The following is a 19,656-nucleotide window of genomic DNA, read 5'->3' on the forward strand; positions in this document are numbered from 1 at the left end:
CTTTTCAGACCGTACAAATCGGGAAAAATCATGCCGCCAGAGTCTCTGCAGCAGCCTCTGCTCTGACTTAACTCCCTGGGCTGTATTATTGTAATAGTTCTCATTCAAGGTTTCTCATTTACAGGACACCCATTTCATACCCTCTGTTTTTTCACTCTGCATTATTGTTGCCTGTTAGAGATTTCTCTTTCCTCTTTATCTGCTGTACACACATCATAGGCGTAACAAAAGCCCCTGTGACCACCGCGATTGCAGGGGGCCCCTCCTCCTCCCATTCAAATGTAAAGTAGTGTAGGGAGTAGGCCTGAACGATTTTAGGAAAAAAATTGATTTGAGCGATTTCTGTCTGAAATTGCGATTTCGATTCACGATTTCCTTCAAATCAAGCTTTGTTCACCCTCTTTGCAGGTTTGTTCCCCTTCTGTCCCCCTGTCTTTTTGTGCCCCTTTTACCTCTTTATGGCTCCACTGGGTCTCTCTCTTGCCCCCCTTGTGTCTCTGTGCCCGCTCTGTTTCTCTGTCTCTCTCTCCCTGTCCCGTGTGTCTCTTTCTGTGCCCGCTCTGTCTCTGTGCCCGTGTCCGCTCTGTGCCTCCTCAAGCTACATCAGTTCTGGACATAGCTTCAAGCACGAGTCTAGCGATGCCTGTCTATCCACGTCACCTCCTGCAGGCTCTAATGCACGGAATACTTCCTGTATGTCATGGGACATACAGGAACCCGGAGTTTTGCCAAGCACAAGAGCCGGCAGACGGCAAAAGGGGACGGACAACGTTTCGACTCGTGCATGTCCAACGGTGCAGGCCGCACTTACCGGGACTTTGGAAAAGTTTGAAGCCACTTCTTCAAACTTCCCCATGTGGAAATGACGTGATCGCGATAATTGCCGCTTTGACGATTCCAAAATTGTGATCTCAGTGATCACGATTTTGGTTTAATTTCGATTTATCTTTCAGGCCTAGTAGGGAGTGTTCTGTATACCTGCTTCCAGCGCAGCAGATCTCCGTGCATCACAGCAACAGCTCTCTCTGCTGCCATTCAGCGAGCTCCCGATCACATGACTCCCATCGGTCATGTGATACGGAGCCAGTGAATAGCAGCAGAGAAAGTGTGCTGTGATGCACGGAAGAGACCCGCAGCAATGGAACAGGTAGCGAGTGTAATATTACCAGCTTCCATTGCTCTGGGTCTCCTCTGTGGTGCTGGAAGCAGATAAATATAATGCTCCCCACGCTACACTGCTGTTTATTGGCTGCCTGCCTGTTCTCGGGGAAGGGCATGCAATCTTTTTTTAGGCAGGGGGGCGAGTACGTATAGTTATATCATCGGTGAGCTGGGCGCAGGGTGGGTCTCCCATAGAGCCTTCCCACTCCTCTCCTAGTCCCCTTGTTCCAGCGATGCCCCCCCCCCCCCCAGCAGTCTTTGACAGATGAGCCACGCACTTGCACATGCGCAGTACAGAGATGTTAATCTTCGGGAGCACTCTGACTTCTTAACACTTCCGAAGCCTCCCTTAGGGCTCTTTCACATCAGAGCTTGCGTTGGAGAACGCTCAAAGCATACGTTTTGTTGTATGCGTTTTAATGCGTTTTGATATGCGTTGCACTGCAGTGAGTGTGCGTTTTTAATCCGTTTTCAATAAGTTACAGGACATAGGAAAACGCAGATAATTTTTTTTTCTTTTAGTTTTCAACTTTCTACATTGTTCCTCTGTTGCATTCTGGGACTGATTGCCTGCGTTAACGGATTAAAAACGCGCATAGTGTGCGTTTTACATTGACTAACATTGTAACGCATAAAGCTAGCGTTGGCCAAAAAACTGCGCCTGGGTGCAGTGGAACGCAACGCACAAAAAGGCTGCGTTATATGTGAAAGCTAAAATGAAAGTCTATGGACTTTCATTTCACCTTGGGTAACGCAAACTTTATCCTTTGCGTTGAAACGCAGAAAATCTGCCCTAATGTGAAAGAGCCCTTAGCGGAAGATTTGAACAGGGGAGACAGCGATGGAAGGAGGGGACCGTGAGATGATAAGGAAGCCTCAGAGCCTTGCCTCTCCTTAGAAAAATTGCTTCAAGTTTGCTTTAAAGTAAAAAAAAGATGACTGAAATCTGTCCTGGATTGGCATCAGATCATTAAGAAATTTCCAGTCGTTCTATAATTACATGCTGGAAATGATCAAACCATTGGAAAATGTCCTTTGGTTTGACAGGAAAATGTCATGGTGCGTGCCAGGCCTTAGTACACCAAATTAGCTGCAACCCCTGGGTGCATCCATGACTGCGCAGTGGCACCTGTGAGTGGGTGCAGGTAGGAATACACAAATGCAGCAGTGTAAACACATCAGGCGGCCAATTCAAATGTTTTGTATTGGATTCAATACAAATATCTGTATTAGATCCAATGTAAAAAAAAATCCAAGTGTAAAAAAAGCTAGGGGCTGCACTACTGCCCATACCAGAAAATAATAAAGTAATAAAAAAATAATTTGGAATAGAAATTTAAAAAAGTGCTTTAAAAAAATAAAAAAATAGATACTGTGCGTATGCTTGCAGACAGCTTGCAAGAGCGCAACTTGCAAGCAGTCCGCAAAAATGCTTACAATATAAAGAAATCCTTTAAAAAATTGTACCGCATTTGGTAAAAAAAAAAAATGTACGGAAATTAAACGCCAGGAAGGTTAATATAATGGTTTGTAAAAACCTCACCCCTTTTATTGTGGACCATTCCCAGCCAGACCCACTTGGCCAGGTCACGGAACGGCTGCAGCAGATTATAAATGAACAGATTTTCATCTTCATCTCGGATGCTGAGAACGTAAGCGTCAGGATCTGTAAGACATGTATGCATCAGTTTCCAACACAGGATACAGAAAAACATAAATACAGGTGGAACTTGTAAAATTAGAATATAGTGCAACCATTCTTTATTTCAGTAATTTAACTTAGGAGAAAAAAAAAATATGAAATAGCCTCATAACATGCAATGCAGGGTATTTGTAACCTTTATTTGTTATAATTTTGAGTATTCTGGATTACAGTTTATGAGAACCCCAAAATCAAAATCTCAGACCATTAGAATATTGTGAAAATGTTCCATATTCTAGGCTCACCGTGTCAGACTCGAATCAGCTAATTAATCCAAAACACCTGCAAAGGGTTCCTATTTCATATATTGGTTTCATCTTTTAAAGTGGACCTGAACTCTTGCACAGGAATGGAAAACAGAGAGAAATGCACCCTGTATGCATTTAGAGAGTTTAGCCTGTCTAATTCCTTCTCATCTGTGTCTAATCACAAGTTGTATTTTCATCTCTCCCCGTGTCACCTGCCATGACAGATGAGCTCATTTGCAAGCACAGGATGTTAACAATATGTCTGCGTCCATGAAAGCAGGAAGTAGAGACACTGCAGATTTATTGCAGAATTTGTATCAGCTGTAACAAAGAAATGTTTTTCTTTAAAGGTTATTATGCTGTTGCTTATCTTTTAGAGCAGCTTTCTGAGTTCACGTCTACTTTAAGTTGAATTACCAAAATAAATGAACTTTTGGACGATATTCTAATTTTTCTATCTATATACCTCTATAATTTTAAACACTTTAAAGTTTGTACACAATTATTACCCGCAGCGTTTGGATGACGGTTCGGGGCAGAGATCTGTGCAGACGCATTGGTAGTGTACAGGCTATGGAGGGGGGAGGAATGCCGACAATGTCAACCGTTGCGTATTATTTATAATAAGTCATTGTAAAATGCATATATCTAAAAAGTATTTATGATAAAGCTTTGAGTGCTGGGAATCTGAACTTTTTTCACTTGTGGATGCTAAATTTACAAAAGGCTTTGGCCAGGACACAGTGAGGCCAGAAACCCACTAGGGTCGATTTTCTGAGCGCTTTGCAGTTTGAAAGCTCTCACAAATGTAATGCTATGGGTGTGATCCCACTTGAGCGATGCGATTTTATAAAAATCCCCCATAGCATCGCATTAGCAAGAGCTTTTTCAAATCACTAGCGAATAGAAATCGCTCTTAGTGGGTTTCTGGGCACTCATATTTTCTCTCCACTCCTCTAAAGATGGACATACATCTAGCGATTTTGTGGCCCGATCAACCATCCGATTTGGTAATTGGATTAAAATCAGTGCTGCAACATGTCCCGCGATTGATTATTGGATTGATTTAGGACAAAAATGAGTCTAATCTTGCATTGACATGGTCGATCCGTTGTGTGGCGCAAACAGTGTGCAATTTCATGATGAACCCCCTGGCCGTGTAAAATATCATGCAATTCTCCCCCCCCCACCCCCGCTGCGGACTGCGGCGTATAGGCAGGAAACAGATCTCTCTCCGATCAGAGAGAGCTCTGTCTTATGTTCGATCTACCCATACATTACCTGATTTATTTAAAGAGAACCTGTGATCAAGAGAAAGGCTACATTTATACTTACCTGGGGCGTTCTCCAGCACCATGGAGGTCCGTGTGCTCACTCGCGGTCCTCTCTGGCCGCTACGTTATCTTTTAACCAGCACCAGTAATTGGCCAGCTGCGCTCGGCCCATGCACATGCCCCCTGCCGCACTCCCACAGCCGGGAGTGTTCTGTGCCTGCGCAGTAGTAACGCACAGGCACAGAATGCTCAAGGCATGCGCGCACAACCACACCATGCAGAAACCCATGACTGGCCATATTAACAGGGCTGATTAGATACAGATGGAGTGGTCGGAGAGGGCAGCGAGGAAGCCCTGCCTGGAGGAAACCTCAGGTAAGTTTATATATATCCTTTCTCTTGAGCTCAGGAACCCTTTAAAGCACTGTGGAAAAAAGCATCAATGTGATATAAATGTGCATAACATAGTAGTAAAGGAGCAGTGATCACATACCCAAAGAGCGGCAGGGGTATGGGTGGTCAGTGGTCGTCCAGCGCTTGTGGTTTATGAGGAAGGTGTAGCAACTGTTTTGGTAAGGAATCCACACTGTGTCCTGGAGCTTGTGAGGACAAGCAATTTCTTGCTTCTTTTCTTTCTGCTCTGTAAAATACACACAACACATCTGCTTGTTATCTGCTTGTATGGCATCTTTCTAGTCCACAATTTATTGAACTGCTGCCCCTTTACCTTACTGCTCTGTGGGCTGAACCTGCAAGTTTTATTTCTCCATGCTTTACGATGAAAGAATGGCCACTAATGATGATGTCACCACTTCACTAGGTCCATTTTGAAGAACCTCTAGGCCCGCCATCACTGTTCAGCTAATCCTTGAATGCTTTCTGATGGCTTTCAGATATTACTGAACCTGGCAGCTTATAAGTAATCTATATTCTATTTTGATGTGCCAACTGCCTGCTCACAGCAGGGATCAGAAACAGTCTGTGTAGGAATACGCTTCTTCCGCCACTCTAATGACTTTTATAACTCTTTTTTTCCGATAAAATGGTCAATGAGATACAAATTATTCCAAGTCAATGCAGGATTGTGCAAATTACGAATGCACTTCTATGCAGTTTGAAAAGGGATCAAATTCCACCATGGTGGGATTCAATTGGTCCATTTTCAAGCTGCACACCTTACTAGATACTGTGGGCCGATTGACCTTCCAATTCGATAATTTTATTAAATTGGAAGAGGATCAGTGCCCCACCATGGGCGCACAATCAATAATTCAATTTCTGGACAAATTCGTTCAAATGGATCAATCGGGAATGGCAGAAAATCTCTTTTGCCAGGGCTCAATCGGGTGCCTTGGTCAGTAACAGCATTTGATAGCTTGATAAACAATGGACCGTGTCCCTCCCAAGTGTACGTCTCCCTCCCTCCCTGTGCTCAGTGTGAAAGGGCTCACCTGTCCACCAGTAGGATCCCGGTCCTCCTCCAGTGTCACTGCCTGTTCCACATAACACTGGCGCATATAGTGATGTCACTTCACGTGCCGAGTAACGTGGTACAGGGGCTCACAGTGATGCCAGACAACGGAGGAGGCTAGAAATCGCACCAGCGGACTGGTGAGCCTTTAACTGTAAACATAAGCATGGGAGAATAAACTTTTTTTTTCGGGGGGGGGGGGGGGGGGGGGGGGGGGTAGCAACATTAGGACGATTTCCAACTGGAATTTATGCTGAACTCTACTGGAAATCTGTCTGCAGTGTGTGGCCAGGCAATAAATCCCTTTCTGATCACATTCGATCAAGGATGGATGTATCTAATGGTTGATGTATGGCCACCTTAAGCCCAGATGATAGCAGCATTCACAGATAGGATATTAATCTGGTTAAAACCTTACCGGTACTGTATTATACCCTTAGTCCACACTGTGCTCCTCTGCATCTTCATGAGTCCTCAGAAGGCTTCAGAAACACCTGCATCCCTCAGAACCAATGAAGACTGGCGCATCTGCACTGCACATGAAGGAACTGTTCATCTTCAGAAGTACTCGGGATGTGAGTACAGTACATCCGAAGCCTTTGAGAGGACCCCCGAAGACATTCAACCAGTTGGTTGAGCCACTTTCAAGGGCGGACAGCAGTGTACCGAGGGCATGGAGAAAGGACCAGGAAGGCTCTAGGAGATCCAGAGCCTTTCCTCTATGTAGGCATCTAACCTTTTTTTGTAGGTTTGCTTTAGTATTACTTTATCACAGATCACCTCCGCCACACGCAGCTTAAAAATCAAGAGACTATTTGCCACAAATCATGAAAAACAAAAACGTACCAGTCACAATATGACAGACTGCCCCGGGGAGCTCCTGATCACAGCTCTCCGTTTTCCAAGTCCCATCAACATCCACATAAACACAATCTTCCTCCTCTTGCTCATCTTGTGACCATCGGCTCATGGTCACTGTGCTTCCGTCCTGCCATCTGTAGTGGTTGCCATCCTGAGGCAAAGGGAAGACAAACACAACAAAACAGTTAATGCTCTGAAACTGTTCCCAGAAAATATAGTGATCAATAAGAAAAAGAACACAAGACAAAATAAAAAATGTACAGTAGCGCAGTAATAACCTACTTCTATCCCTAAGTACACAAGAATGGATTTTGTATGTTCCTCCCGTGTCTGCATGAGTTTCCTCCGGGCACTCCTGTTTCCTCCCACATCCCAAAAACATACAGTTGAGTTAATTGGCTTCCCCTAAATTGGCCCTAGAGTGCAATGGGCATATGACTATAGTAGGGATTAGATTATCAGGCCCTCTGAAGGACAGTTTTGGCAAGATTGTATACTTTGTAAGATCACTGGAACACTTCAGTGCTATATAAATAGTAAATGGTTATTTTATAATGATACTAATAACTGTGCAAATGTATTGTGTTGTGCAACAGGATCAGCTACAAAATTCTGGCATGGTTAATATGTTGTCATGGTGCTGGCTGCAAATACTACCTCGTTCCCTCCAACCACAAGAGGTCTCTGTTTCAAAGCATCATTAAAAAAAAAAAAAAAAAAACTAAAAGCTAGGAACATATTTTAATTTTGTATGACTGCAACTCAGCTTTATGTATATAAAAACACAATAATGGCAATTATGCAAGTTCAAAATAATGGGGATTATAAAATAAAAATAATTAAGCAACAACAATAGAGGTTTTAAAGTGGACCTGAACTCAGAATTTCCTCTCTGTTCTAAAAGATACGAAACAGCATAATAATCTTTAAAAAAAGAATGTCTTTGTCACAGCTGATACAAACCCTAAAATAAAATTGCACTATTTCTACTTCATGTTTTCATGGAAGCAGACATATTATTAGCATCCTGTGCTTTTAAATAAGCTTATCTGCCATCTCTGCTGTGGCAGTCATGTGACAAAGGGGAGAGATCAAATTACAACTTGTGATTAAATACAAATGAGGGGGGATTAGACAGGCTAAACTTTCATAAATACATACAGGGTGCATTTCCATATGTTTTCCTTCTGCCCTGTGCAAGAGTTCAGGTCCACTTTAAAGGCCAACTCCCTTTCCTTTCATGAAGTTCAAAAACAGTCACTGGAATTTTTCCTTCTTTTGGAAAGCCCATAAGTAGCAGTTATACTTCCCCTTTGGAACTTACTAGTCTTGAGGTACCTTGAAGCTCAAGCTTCTGACGAGGTCAACAGTTCAGCCCTGGTCATGCCTGTGCCCAACCTCCTCCATAGGAATGACCAGGCAGAGTGTTAAAGGGAAGGTTCAGGGACTATCTAAAAAAAATAAAAATCCATTTCCACTTACCTGGGGCTTCCTCCAGCCCGTGGCAGGCAGGAGGTGCCCTCGGCGCCGCTCCGCAGGCTCCCGGTGGTCTCCGGTGGCCGACCCGACCTTGGACGTCATTGGACGTCCTCCGGGCTGTACTGCGCAGGCTCAGTAGTTCTGAGCCTGCGCAGTACAACCCGGAGGACGTCCGATGACGTCAGCGCGCCGGCGTGGAACGCACCATGGAGCGCAGAAGAGGCCCGACCTGGCCGCCGGCCTGGCCAGGTCGGGTCGGCCACCGGAGACCACCGAGAGCCTGCGGAGCGGCGCCGAGGGCACCTCCTGCCTGCCACGGGCTGGAGGAAGCCCCAGGTAAGTGGAAATGGATTTTTATTTTTTTTAGATAGTCCCTGAACCTTCCCTTTAACGTAAGGTCTGTGGATCAGTCCCTGGACTGTTGAGGGCATAACATGACCCAGCACATTATCTGTTGCCTCCATAAAAAGAACTGTTGAGGTAAGTCCAGCTAGAGTTCAAGGGGCTCCACAGAAATTAGGGGAAGATGTGAACTATTTTTTTATGCCAGAATTGGGATTGACAACTGACTTACATCCCTGCTGTTGAGTCCAATCCATAGCGGCTGATTGGCTTGGCTCACAGTGACCGTAATAAAAGACATCTGGTACAAGTCCGTTATGCTGACCAGTTCCATGTTTTTGCTTTTACATTCCTCTAGAGCCTGGTACCAAGTCATGTTTCTTTGAAGGACTTTATATGCCTTATTCTTGTAGGTTATATCTTCAGGTACGTCTGCTGGAGGAGCTGTCCCATTCGTATCTGTAGTGAGAGAGAAAAGGAAACTCTAGCTGACTCTATGATAAGTTTATAACAAGACAGTTGGTAATTACGTAATAAACGTGTGACCCCAGACAGTTTAATGCTACACATATCTCTTTATGTGCATTGTCTTTAAAAGACACTGAAGCGAAAAAAAAATTATGATATTATGATTTGTACGTGTAGTACAGCTAAGAAATAAAACATTAAAGGGGCACTATGGCGAAAAATTATGTTTTATAGCCACTGTACTATGCCTAGCTGTTTGTAGAGCATAGTAGCTTACACGTAGTGAGGCACAGGGGCTTTTTTTTTTAAACACTGACATCACCTTGTATACATTATCAGTCACGTCGGCAGAAGTACCTTTCCGACGCCACTTAGCCTGTTCCATGTAGTTGTAGGGAGGCAACTTTCCCTGTTGCTGTAACTGACGTTACAGTTTTCCCCTCTCTGCAGCGCTGGAAGGTTTGTTCTAAATTTCAACTGCACGATCGTGCAGTTATAGTGATCCCCCATGAGCCGTAAAGAGTAGCAGCTTATGTGCTGTGAGGGGAGAGGAACGCACCCTCCCTCTTACGTGAGACGCAACTGCATGTGAGGAGGACTGTGGAGGAACGCATCATCATTACTGATGACGCTGCCCGGCAAGGACCCCTGTAGCTGAAGCTGGCATGTGCTGCGCAGACAGAGCGGCAGCTTGCAGAGCAGACACAAGCGCTGTAGCTGTGTCCTGCTAATTGTACAGTAGTTGTGATTGTTGTTTTTTTTTGTAGTGAATTTTTTTTTTTTACCCAATCGTTTTTTCAGTATTTTTTTTCTAAAGCAAATTGCAGGTAGTTATTCATTTTTTTTTATTACTCTGGCTGAATAACTACCTGCAATTTGCTTTAGAAAAAAAATACTGAAAAAACGATTGGGTAAAAAAAAAAAATTCACTACAAAAAAAAACAACAATCACAACTACTGTACAATTAGCAGGACACAGCTACAGCGCTTGTGTCTGCTCTGCAAGCTGCCGCTCTGTCTGCGCAGCACATGCCAGCTTCAGCTACAGGGGTCCTTGCCGGGCAGCGTCATCAGTAATGATGATGCGTTCCTCCACAGTCCTCCTCACATGCAGTTGCGTCTCACGTAAGAGGGAGGGTGCGTTCCTCTCCCCTCACAGCACATAAGCTGCTACTCTTTACGGCTCATGGGGGATCACTATAACTGCACGATCGTGCAGTTGAAATTTAGAACAAACCTTCCAGCGCTGCAGAGAGGGGAAAACTGTAACGTCAGTTACAGCAACAGGGAAAGTTGCCTCCCTACAACTACATGGAACAGGCTAAGTGGCGTCGGAAAGGTACTTCTGCCGACGTGACTGATAATGTATACAAGGTGATGTCAGTGTTTAAAAAAAAAGCCCCTGTGCCTCACTACATGTAAGCTACTATGCTCTACAAACAGCTAGGCATAGTACAGTGGCTATAAAACATAATTTTTCGCCATAGTGCCCCTTTAAGATCAGATACATCAGTCTGTTTCCAGTACAGGAAGAGTTGAGAAACTCCAGTTGTTATCTCTATGCAAACAAGCCATTAAGCTCTCCGACTAAGTTAGTCGTGGAGAGGGCTGTTATCTGACTTTTATTATCTCAACTGTAAGTGAACTGTTTACTTTTTCTCTGCCAGAGGAGAGGTCATTACTTCACAGACTGCTCTGAAAGAATCATTTTGAATGCTGAGTGTTGTGTAATCTGCACATATTATAGAATAATGCAATGTTAGAAAAAACACTATATACCTGAAAATAAAAGTATGAGAATATATTCTTTGCTGCTAATCTTCTAGAAATTATTCACAGTACACAACCAATTCATTATATCATATATTTTTTTCGCTTCAGTGTCTCTAAGTGGAATCACACTCAAAAATTAAATGTTTTCCCTAGTGCATTAGAGTACTGTCATTTTCATGCAAATTTACACCTCACCAAAGCTGATATTATTGCCAGCTGCAGGACAAATGATAAGATTGATTACTGATTGATTAGTGAGCAAATAAAGGAGAGAAAGTTACAGTGGCTTGCAAAAGTATTCGGCCCCCTTGAAGTTTTCCCGCATTTTGTCACATTACTGCCACAAATATGAATACATTTTATTGGAATTTCACATGAAAGACCAATACAAAGTGCTGTACACGTGAGAAGTGGAATGAAAATCATACATGATTCCAATCATTTTTTACAAATTAATAACTGAAAAGTGGGGTGTGCGTAATTATTCAGCCCCCTTTGGTCTAAAAGTGCAGTCAGTTGCCCATAGACATTGCCTGATGAGTGCGAATGACTAAACCGAGTGCACCTGTGTGTAATCGAATGTCAGTACAAATACAGCTGCTCTGTGACAGCCTCAGAGGTTGTTTAAGACAATATTGGGAGCAACAACACCATGAAGTCCAAGGAACACACCAGACAGGTCAAGGATAAGGTTATTGAGAACTTTAAAGCAGGCTTAGGCTACAAAACGATTTCCAAAGCCTTGAACATCCCACGGAGCACTGTTCAAGCGATCATTCAGAAATGGAAGGAGTATGGCACAACTGTAAACCTACCAAGACAAGGCCGTCCACCTAAACTCACAGGCCAAACAAGAAAAGCGCTGATCAGAAATGCAGTCAAGAGGCCCATGGTGACTCTGGACGAGCTGCAGTGATCTACAGCTCAGGTGGGGGAATCTGTCCTTAGGACAACTATTAGTCGTGCACTGTACAAAGTTGGCCTTTATGGAAGAGTGTCAAGAAGAAAGCCATTGTTAACAGAAAAGCTTAAGAAGTTCCGTTAGCAGTTTGCCACAAGCCATGTGGGGGACACAGCAAACATGTGGAAGAAGGCTCTCTGGTCGGATGAGACCAAAATGGAACTTTTTGGCCAAAATGCAAAACGCTATGTGTGGCGAAAAACTAACACTGCACATCACTCTGAACACACCATCCCCACTGTCAAATATTGTGGTGGCAGCATCATGCTCTGGGGGTGTTTCTCTTCAGCAGGGACAGGGAAGCTGGTCAGAGTTAATGGGAAGATGGATGGAGCCAAATATAGGGCAATCTTGGAAGAAAACCTCTTGGAGTCTGCAAAAGACTTGAGACTGGGGCGGAGGTCCACCTTCCAGCAGGACAATGACCCTAAACATAAAGCCAGGGCACCAATGGAATGGTTGAAAACAAAACATATCCATGTGTTAGAATGGCCCAGCCAAAGTCCAGATCTAAATCCAATCGAGAATCAGTGGCAATATCTGAAAACTGCTGTTCACAAACGCTGTCTATCTAATCTGACTGAGCTGGAGCTGTTTTGCAAAGAAGAATGGGCAAGGATTTCAGTCTCTAGATGTGCTAAGCTGGTAGAGACATACCCTAAAAGACTGGCAGCTGTAATTGCAGCAAAAGGTGGTTCTACAAAGTACTGACTCAGGGGGCTGAATAATTACGCACACCCCACTTTGCAGTTCTTTATTTGTAAAAAATGTTTGGAATCATGTATAATGTTTGTTCAACTTCTCACGTGTACACCACTTTGTATTGGTCTTTCATGTGGAATTCCAATAAAATTGATTCATGTTTGTGGCAGTAATGTGACAAAATGTGGAAAACTTCAAGGGGGACGAATACTTTTGCAAGCCACTGTATCTGTTTCCTCCCTGGATCTGGAACTTTACTACCTCGTTCACACAGTTTATTACACTTCCGGTACCTTGAAAAATAAATAGTTTTAGCTGTTAATGTTAACGTTAATGCTGTGTTTAATACTTTAGACCATTGATGAAATGGGTGTACAATACCACTTTAAAGATGAGTTCCACCCATTTGTATATGATGGTAGAAGTGAGCACACATGTAGGTGTGAGATGAATTACTTACTTAGTAAAGGCTTGGTTCCCACTTACGCTGGATCACGTATGGATCCTTTGGGACCGTTGTGTTCCGATGGATCATCTGTAGCCCAGAACAGATGCATTACCACCATAGGCTATATGGGGAGTGCATCTGCTCTTCCTGGGTTATCACAGACTGCACTGCACAGAAGTGTGGCTTGCTTACCGCAACAGATCCAATGCATCCATTGCAGGCTGACAACTGTGAACGGCTCCTATATATAAAATAGAAGCCGGTCACTGTCAGTTTTGTGATTAGCGGAGACCGGACAAAACATGTCCATTCTTAGTTCAAGTGGGAACACAGCCTTAGGCTTCTCAGTATCTCCATCATTGAAAATTTGGGCATATGACATCATATGTCAAATTCCTAAAAAGGAGTTACCGGTATGTCAGCCGGGATAACAGAACAAATGCACATGACATCACGCATCATGGTCAGCGCTAGGATATTGAAAACGCTTGGAATGGGTTAGTTTCTATTTCACACCTGCACCTTCACTCACGCTACCACACGGCAATAAGTGAAATACTCCAGGCATCAATCTGTCGGCATCACAGATTAGTCTCAATCTGCTCCTGCTACCAGAGCTAAAGGCCAGCACACGCAAAATCAACACCGCCTGACATGGATCGGTACCCAGTCTCTTGGTCAACATTGCAGGGCCGAAGCTGACGGACGCCTCACTAGCGACGTGCTCTGTTGCTATGTTGGGGGGGGGGGGGGGGGGGGGAGGGGGGGGAGGGGTGGAGGGCGGATGGTCGACGGAGCAGAATGTTTGTGACATCATACGGTGGGGTACAAGGGGAGAGCAATGCTCTCAGCCGAAGCTATCCGACAGATCGGATGGTTGGCAGAGCGGTCAAGATGGGTCAGTGGTCTGGCGTAAACATGCTATATTCTTGGCATCGGGTGAGTTTTATCTGGGCTGCGTTACACTCACCCAGCTTCTGTCTGGTCAAGTTTCCTTAGCTACTGACCAGGTCTTTATTTCGTCCTAGCACATTTCTACAGATTAAAGTCCTATAATATTCAATAAAGCACAGCAGCACCATCAAGTTATTTTTTAATACAAATGATAAATACCTTGGTCCTCTGTAGATGTAAACAGCCTAGATAAGGTTACGTAGACTGGTGCTCTCCTGTAGGTACATCACTTATGCAGCAATGAACATACAGTAACGTGTAGAAGAAGGCAATCCACAGTTTTCAAACTTGCGTTTGTTTATTGAGTAATGCAGACACACTATGGTACAGGCACACAGAACTTTCCTCGGGTCTACCGCCACCCCCTCTTCCCATCCATTATAAGGACAACCCATGAACGCTTTATTGCAGGGCAGACTGTTGGTGTAGTTCCCTGCAGGGCTGTAGAGTCATAGTGGAGAAATCAGAGCAATTTTTGGGTACATAGAGTCAGAAATTTCATAAATTGATAAGTCAGAGTTGGAGTATTTTTGACTCCACAGCCCTGGTTTAGGATTTTTTTTGGGGACATTTTGGAATCAATGCTATGTTAACCGATTCATGAATGTGTCAATTGCACATTAGGTGGTATTTCCTGTCAATGGTAGGTAAGAGTGGATAATGGTAGACCTGAAGAAGGGTCTGTGCACCCGCAACATGTAGTGTGTCTGGATTACTTAAACAATCTACAATTGTTTGGCAGCAGGAAGCCTTGGGAGGCTTCGGAAGCTCTCGTGTCCCCCAGTGCTTTTGAAGACTGGCAACTCTGTACTGCACATGCGTGAGCACACTTACGTTCGCACTCACTCATGCATAGTACGGAGCTGCCCTTCTTTGGAAGCATTCGGGTACATGGGTGCATCTGAAACCGGGGGTGGAGGCGCTAAAACGAGGGGTACAAGAGAGGACAGGAAGGCTCTGTGGGATCCAGAGCCTTCCCTGTCCATACGGAAGTATTTAACATTTTATTTTTGCCTTTACACTCACTTTAACTTTATGTTTATTTATCTAATAAAAAGTACAATTTATCCATTCTGGCATCTGAAATATGATGCGCCCTTTTCCACTGAAAATTGTGTTTTTTTATTTATCACTTTTTTTTCTGTGTGGTTCCAAACTATTTTAAATTTTCACTGTGGCATAGTGTGTTTCTGCCAATTCGTTGTGAAAAATTTCGTAACTAGGGCTATCACATGAAAAAAATCTTATACCCTTGCAGTGCCAGCACAACTCCGCTTACAGCATAGGAGGAGGATGAGGAGGGCAAGCCAATGACAGCCGGGTGCTCACCAAAATTAGCTGGGTGGAGCACCCGGCTGTCATTGGCTTGCCCTCCTCCTCCTCCTCCTATGTAAGCGGAGTTGTGCCGGGACTGCATTTCCCCGTCATGCCCCACCCGCCTACTTTTTTCATGCCACCCAGATGGAAAATTTTGGTGGGTACAACACTGGAGAAGATAAGGTTCCACTTTGTGTAGCACTCTTCCTACCTCTGTTCTTTTGGCAGATGGAGACAAACTGCTGGTCTGAGCAAGCTGTGTAGTCCCACGTTCCAACAAAGGAGGATTTTGGATTATTCAGGAAAAACACGCACTGCTGGTTCTTCTCTTGATCAAGCGGCTGCACAGAGGAAAGAAATTCAGCTTTGAAGAGGATAAAATGAATTACTATCAGTCAGTCCTATACAACATAAGCCTGTAACTCTACTACTTACATTAAATTCAAACCTCCTGAATCTCCCCTGTAGCAGCGGGTTGAAGTTTGTGTAAGTGACGTCAGAGCCGTCGCTCCATGTGTTGTCGTGGGAGTTCACAGTCAGACGCAGACCAATCCAAATCTTATGCACCAATCCCATACTGAAGTAGGTAAGAAAATCTACAAGAGTGGAGGAAAAAAAGAGGAGGTGTAAATGCTATAAAACAAATTATAAGCATTTTGGTAAATATGGAGAATCTGTTTAGGGGGTCTGAAGTTACAGGATATGGCAAATTATATTGCACATGTATGGAAAGTTATAATGCACATATAACAGTTTCCCATGATGCCTCTGCACTATTTAGCAGGAAACAAGCACCCAGATGCCCCAAAGTGCTGATCCCTAAAGCCTGTTCCAGCACCACAAAACGGACTCCTTGTTTTTATTTTGAGTATACAAGAGGAGGGCCCCACTACATCATAATACATCTCTGCCCAGCACTCACCATTGCGGCACCCACTGCAGTATGTCAATAGACTTTAATTCACTTTCTTTTGGACTGTGACTTAAAAGTTATTATAGTCAACTACCTTCTACTTTGCTCATGTCAGAATGACCTGCACATAAATCTCTAACTAGATTGGAATGGGCCTGACAGACAAAAACCCTTACGAAGGTACTCAGACACTCCACACGTTCCATCTGAATAGATAATCCTGGCAAAATAAACAAAAAAAAAGCCAATGGCCCCATCTCCACCGGCAAGCCCCTTTTTCACCTTGTTCCCGCTGATTTGAGATTGTGGGGAGAGTTCCTCCATATGTCCTGCACAACTTTTCTGCATCTGAGAAGGTCTTGTACAGTGGTGATGAGGGGCTCACTTTCAAGAAGCACTGAAAACAAGAGGTAAATCGAATTTAATAAAGGATTAGCACAGGATCATCTATCTGTACGATTATCACATTGGGAGGACCGTCAGATCTTCCTCTTCATACCTTGTTTTCAAATGCGGTCCAGTTGGCAGGACAATTTCCAGAAAATATTTTTGGTTTGGAGGACTCTGTCTCCAGCTTAGACAAGTTGAAGTTCCTGCATATAAACGGGAGTTTGTCGTTGCAGTGCAGGGGCTGGAAATCTGCGGAGAACAAAAATGCCAAATTTTGACATAAGCAATCGACTTCCTTCTATTCATTAACAACCAGCTTCAGGTAAACATGATATCTACAGATAGACCCTGACTTACGAATGAAAAAATGGTCTGAAAATGAGAATTTTTGAAAAATGACTCTGTAGTTTTTGAAAAATTTTTAAAAAAACTATGTAACATGCCATTGTGCTGCAGTATACTTTACTATATAACACGTTCTGAGTTCTGCATACACATTTTAAAGCAAACTTGTCATCCAGCGCTGGGAACCACTGGAAATGTGCATGTATTACGTGAAATCAATTCAATTTCAAAATCGTTATTATGCATACCGGTAAATTGTAATCACAAAACATTTTTTGTGTGAAATTTTGGGTAAGTGAAATTAGGAGATTATGATCATCACTAGGACAGAAGGAGGCACAAAAGGGGACAGGGGGACAGAAGGAGGCACAAGAGGGGATAGGGGGACACAGTGAAGATAGAGGGACACAGTGGAGACAGAGGTGACACAGAGGGAAACACTGAAGGCACAGGAGGGCCCAGAGGAGGTACAGAGAAAAGAGATGGCACAGTGTTCCGACCAAATCATGGATTCAGGTTAAAAACAAACCTACAGTCTCCATCTCATTTGTTAACCGGGGACTACCTGTACATGATGACACGTACCCTCGTACGCATCATCGCGGTACTTCTGCGCTCTCTTGACCCGACTTCAAATGTAAACAGGAAGTGCGTCAAGAGAGGGCGGAAGTACCAGATGGTACTAGCGCCTAGCATCTCCGGCTGCCCGCTTCCTGCCCTCCTCCTCAGGTACTTTTGGGGGGCTTAAATTTAACATTATAGGGAACCGGCAAAAGGGAGAGCTTAGCGGGGAGGGGGGCATTTCCGACCCCCCCCCCCCCCCCCCCGCGCTCGGGGCATGCTCTCCCTTTATGCTGGGACCCTATAGGGGGCTGTGTTCGGCCGAACAAATAAGGCCTGTTCGGGTTCGGGCAGCGTGCCCGAACACCCTCCCGAACACCATGAGGTGTTCGGGGGGTGCCGAACCGAACCCGAACAGGCCAAAATCCGGGCGAACCCGAACAGTGGCGAACACTGTTCGCCCATCACTACTGCTTACTCCTTCACCTGCAAGCCTATGTGATTAAACGAGTAGGGGTTTAGACTGACTGGGCACTAGCAGGCAACTGTATGTCACTTAAAGGAGAACTGTAGTGAGAGGTATATGGAGGCTGCCATATTTATTTCCTTTTAAGCAATACCAGTTGCCTGGCTGTTCAAACTGGGATTATGCTCCCAGAACTAAAATTTCATTAACTTCTCTTTGGTACATAAAATAACATTTGAAAGCATTCTCAAGCATTTCCTGTTTGTGAAAATGTTTACTTTCACTGCAGAGAGCTGTACTGGCTAATCGACAAATGTAATCATTGCTGTCTAGGAGACACTCTCTGTCTGCGTCTTGACTTCGCTCCCTCCCTCTGCTGAATAGATACATTGCCCTGGCAACAGCGGAGTCGCTTCAGCAGAAAAAGAGGGGCAGAGTGTAGTCACAGGAAGAGAGATTCTAGCCGGCACTGATTACATTTGCCAATTAGCCAGGGTTAAGCAAGCTTCCACTGCTCTCTGCGGTGAAGATAAACATTTTTAACACACAGGAAATGTGTGGGAATGCTTTCAAATGTTCTTTTATGTAACTAAGGGTAGTTACTGCAGTTTTAGTTTCCATAGTACAGGCAGGTTCCTACTTAAAAACCGGTTCCTTTACAGCAGTGATCTGCAAACTTTGCTCTCCAGCTGTTAAGGAACTACAAGTGCATTTGCCTTTATGAATCATGACTGTGGCTGTCAGACTCCCACGATGCATTGTGGGACTTGCAGTTCCTTAAAGGGACTCTGAGCAGTGCCCGTGGGTATGCCTTTAAAGCGGTATTGTCACCACAAAAATCAAATTTCAACAGCAACTGGTCTGAGTGTATTAAGTTATAAAGATGCTAATCTTGCATTCAAAACTTGCAAAACTTTTTCTGCTGTTATGGTTTGGAGTTATCACATACTTTAGGAGCACTGGCCCTAGTGCCAAACAGTGCCAAAGAGTTTAATGCTGGGAGTTCTTTTCATCTATAATATATTCCTCCTCTTCCATTTATTTCCCTATCTAGCTGCTTATCAGAAACTCCCTCTGATTACTTGTGTTTACAAGCAAGGCTGAGGTGACTCAGTGATTGGATGTGTAAATAAAAAAAGACAGTGCAGTTGCTAGTATACACCTCAGTGGGAGTGTCTGAAGACTCTGGGAGGAGGGCAGCTAATGCATACACAGTGAGCAAGAGAAGGGAGGGGGGAAAACAAGCGTCAGAGAGGATATGATGTCAGCATTAGCTTGGCAAGATGGCCACTGCCTAGAATAGGATTTTCTGCTTTTCCTTTGTAAAATTCACAGGAATCAGTACGTGGATCGCACAATACATCTGTTATGTAAGTAGAAGTAGTATTTATCTACTTATATATGTTTTTTATTTCTAGGTTAGCATGGGTGTCGCTTGTTCTTTAAGCATACCCACAACTAATTAATTATATCCTCACACCTATCGGCATGATGTTTGTAATTATATCCCCCTTCCTTGTATTTCATTGCATTGCACTGAATGGAGCTGCCGACCCTGGGGAAAGTGTCGTCCTGCATAATACAATTCTGGATAAGGATCCAAGATGGCGGCTGCGATTACGGCCGCGAATATAACGAAAACTAAAAGGTGTAGGGTGGCGCTTTATATATCATTGGAAAGAGGAGAAAGAGAGCTTCACAATGGTATGCATCTTTCCATAGTTACTGCACTGCTCGGAGTCCCTTTAAAAGCTGGAGAAACAAGTTTGCAGATCACTGCGTTATGGGAATTTGTTTGACAGGTGAGCCCTGTGTTAAAG

General features: G+C 44.0%; 1 protein-coding gene across 1 annotated transcript in view; it reads right to left on the reverse strand.

The window, feature by feature from the left end:
• The window catches only part of LY75 (lymphocyte antigen 75), a 162,471-nt gene that overhangs the window by 16,812 nt on the left and 126,003 nt on the right, over window positions 1-19,656 (reverse strand). The window contains exons 21-28 of the mRNA XM_068245642.1: window positions 16,574-16,713; window positions 16,357-16,471; window positions 15,597-15,757; window positions 15,373-15,502; window positions 8,771-8,997; window positions 6,703-6,868; window positions 4,879-5,025; window positions 2,705-2,827 (exon numbers count right to left, since the gene is read on the reverse strand). Coding sequence (XP_068101743.1) covers window positions 2,705-2,827; window positions 4,879-5,025; window positions 6,703-6,868; window positions 8,771-8,997; window positions 15,373-15,502; window positions 15,597-15,757; window positions 16,357-16,471; window positions 16,574-16,713 — 1,209 coding nt within the window. The remainder of the gene's footprint in view (window positions 1-2,704; window positions 2,828-4,878; window positions 5,026-6,702; window positions 6,869-8,770; window positions 8,998-15,372; window positions 15,503-15,596; window positions 15,758-16,356; window positions 16,472-16,573; window positions 16,714-19,656) is intronic.

Source organism: Hyperolius riggenbachi, chromosome 7 (genome assembly GCF_040937935.1).
Source record: "Hyperolius riggenbachi isolate aHypRig1 chromosome 7, aHypRig1.pri, whole genome shotgun sequence".
NCBI lineage: Eukaryota > Metazoa > Chordata > Amphibia > Anura > Hyperoliidae > Hyperolius > Hyperolius riggenbachi.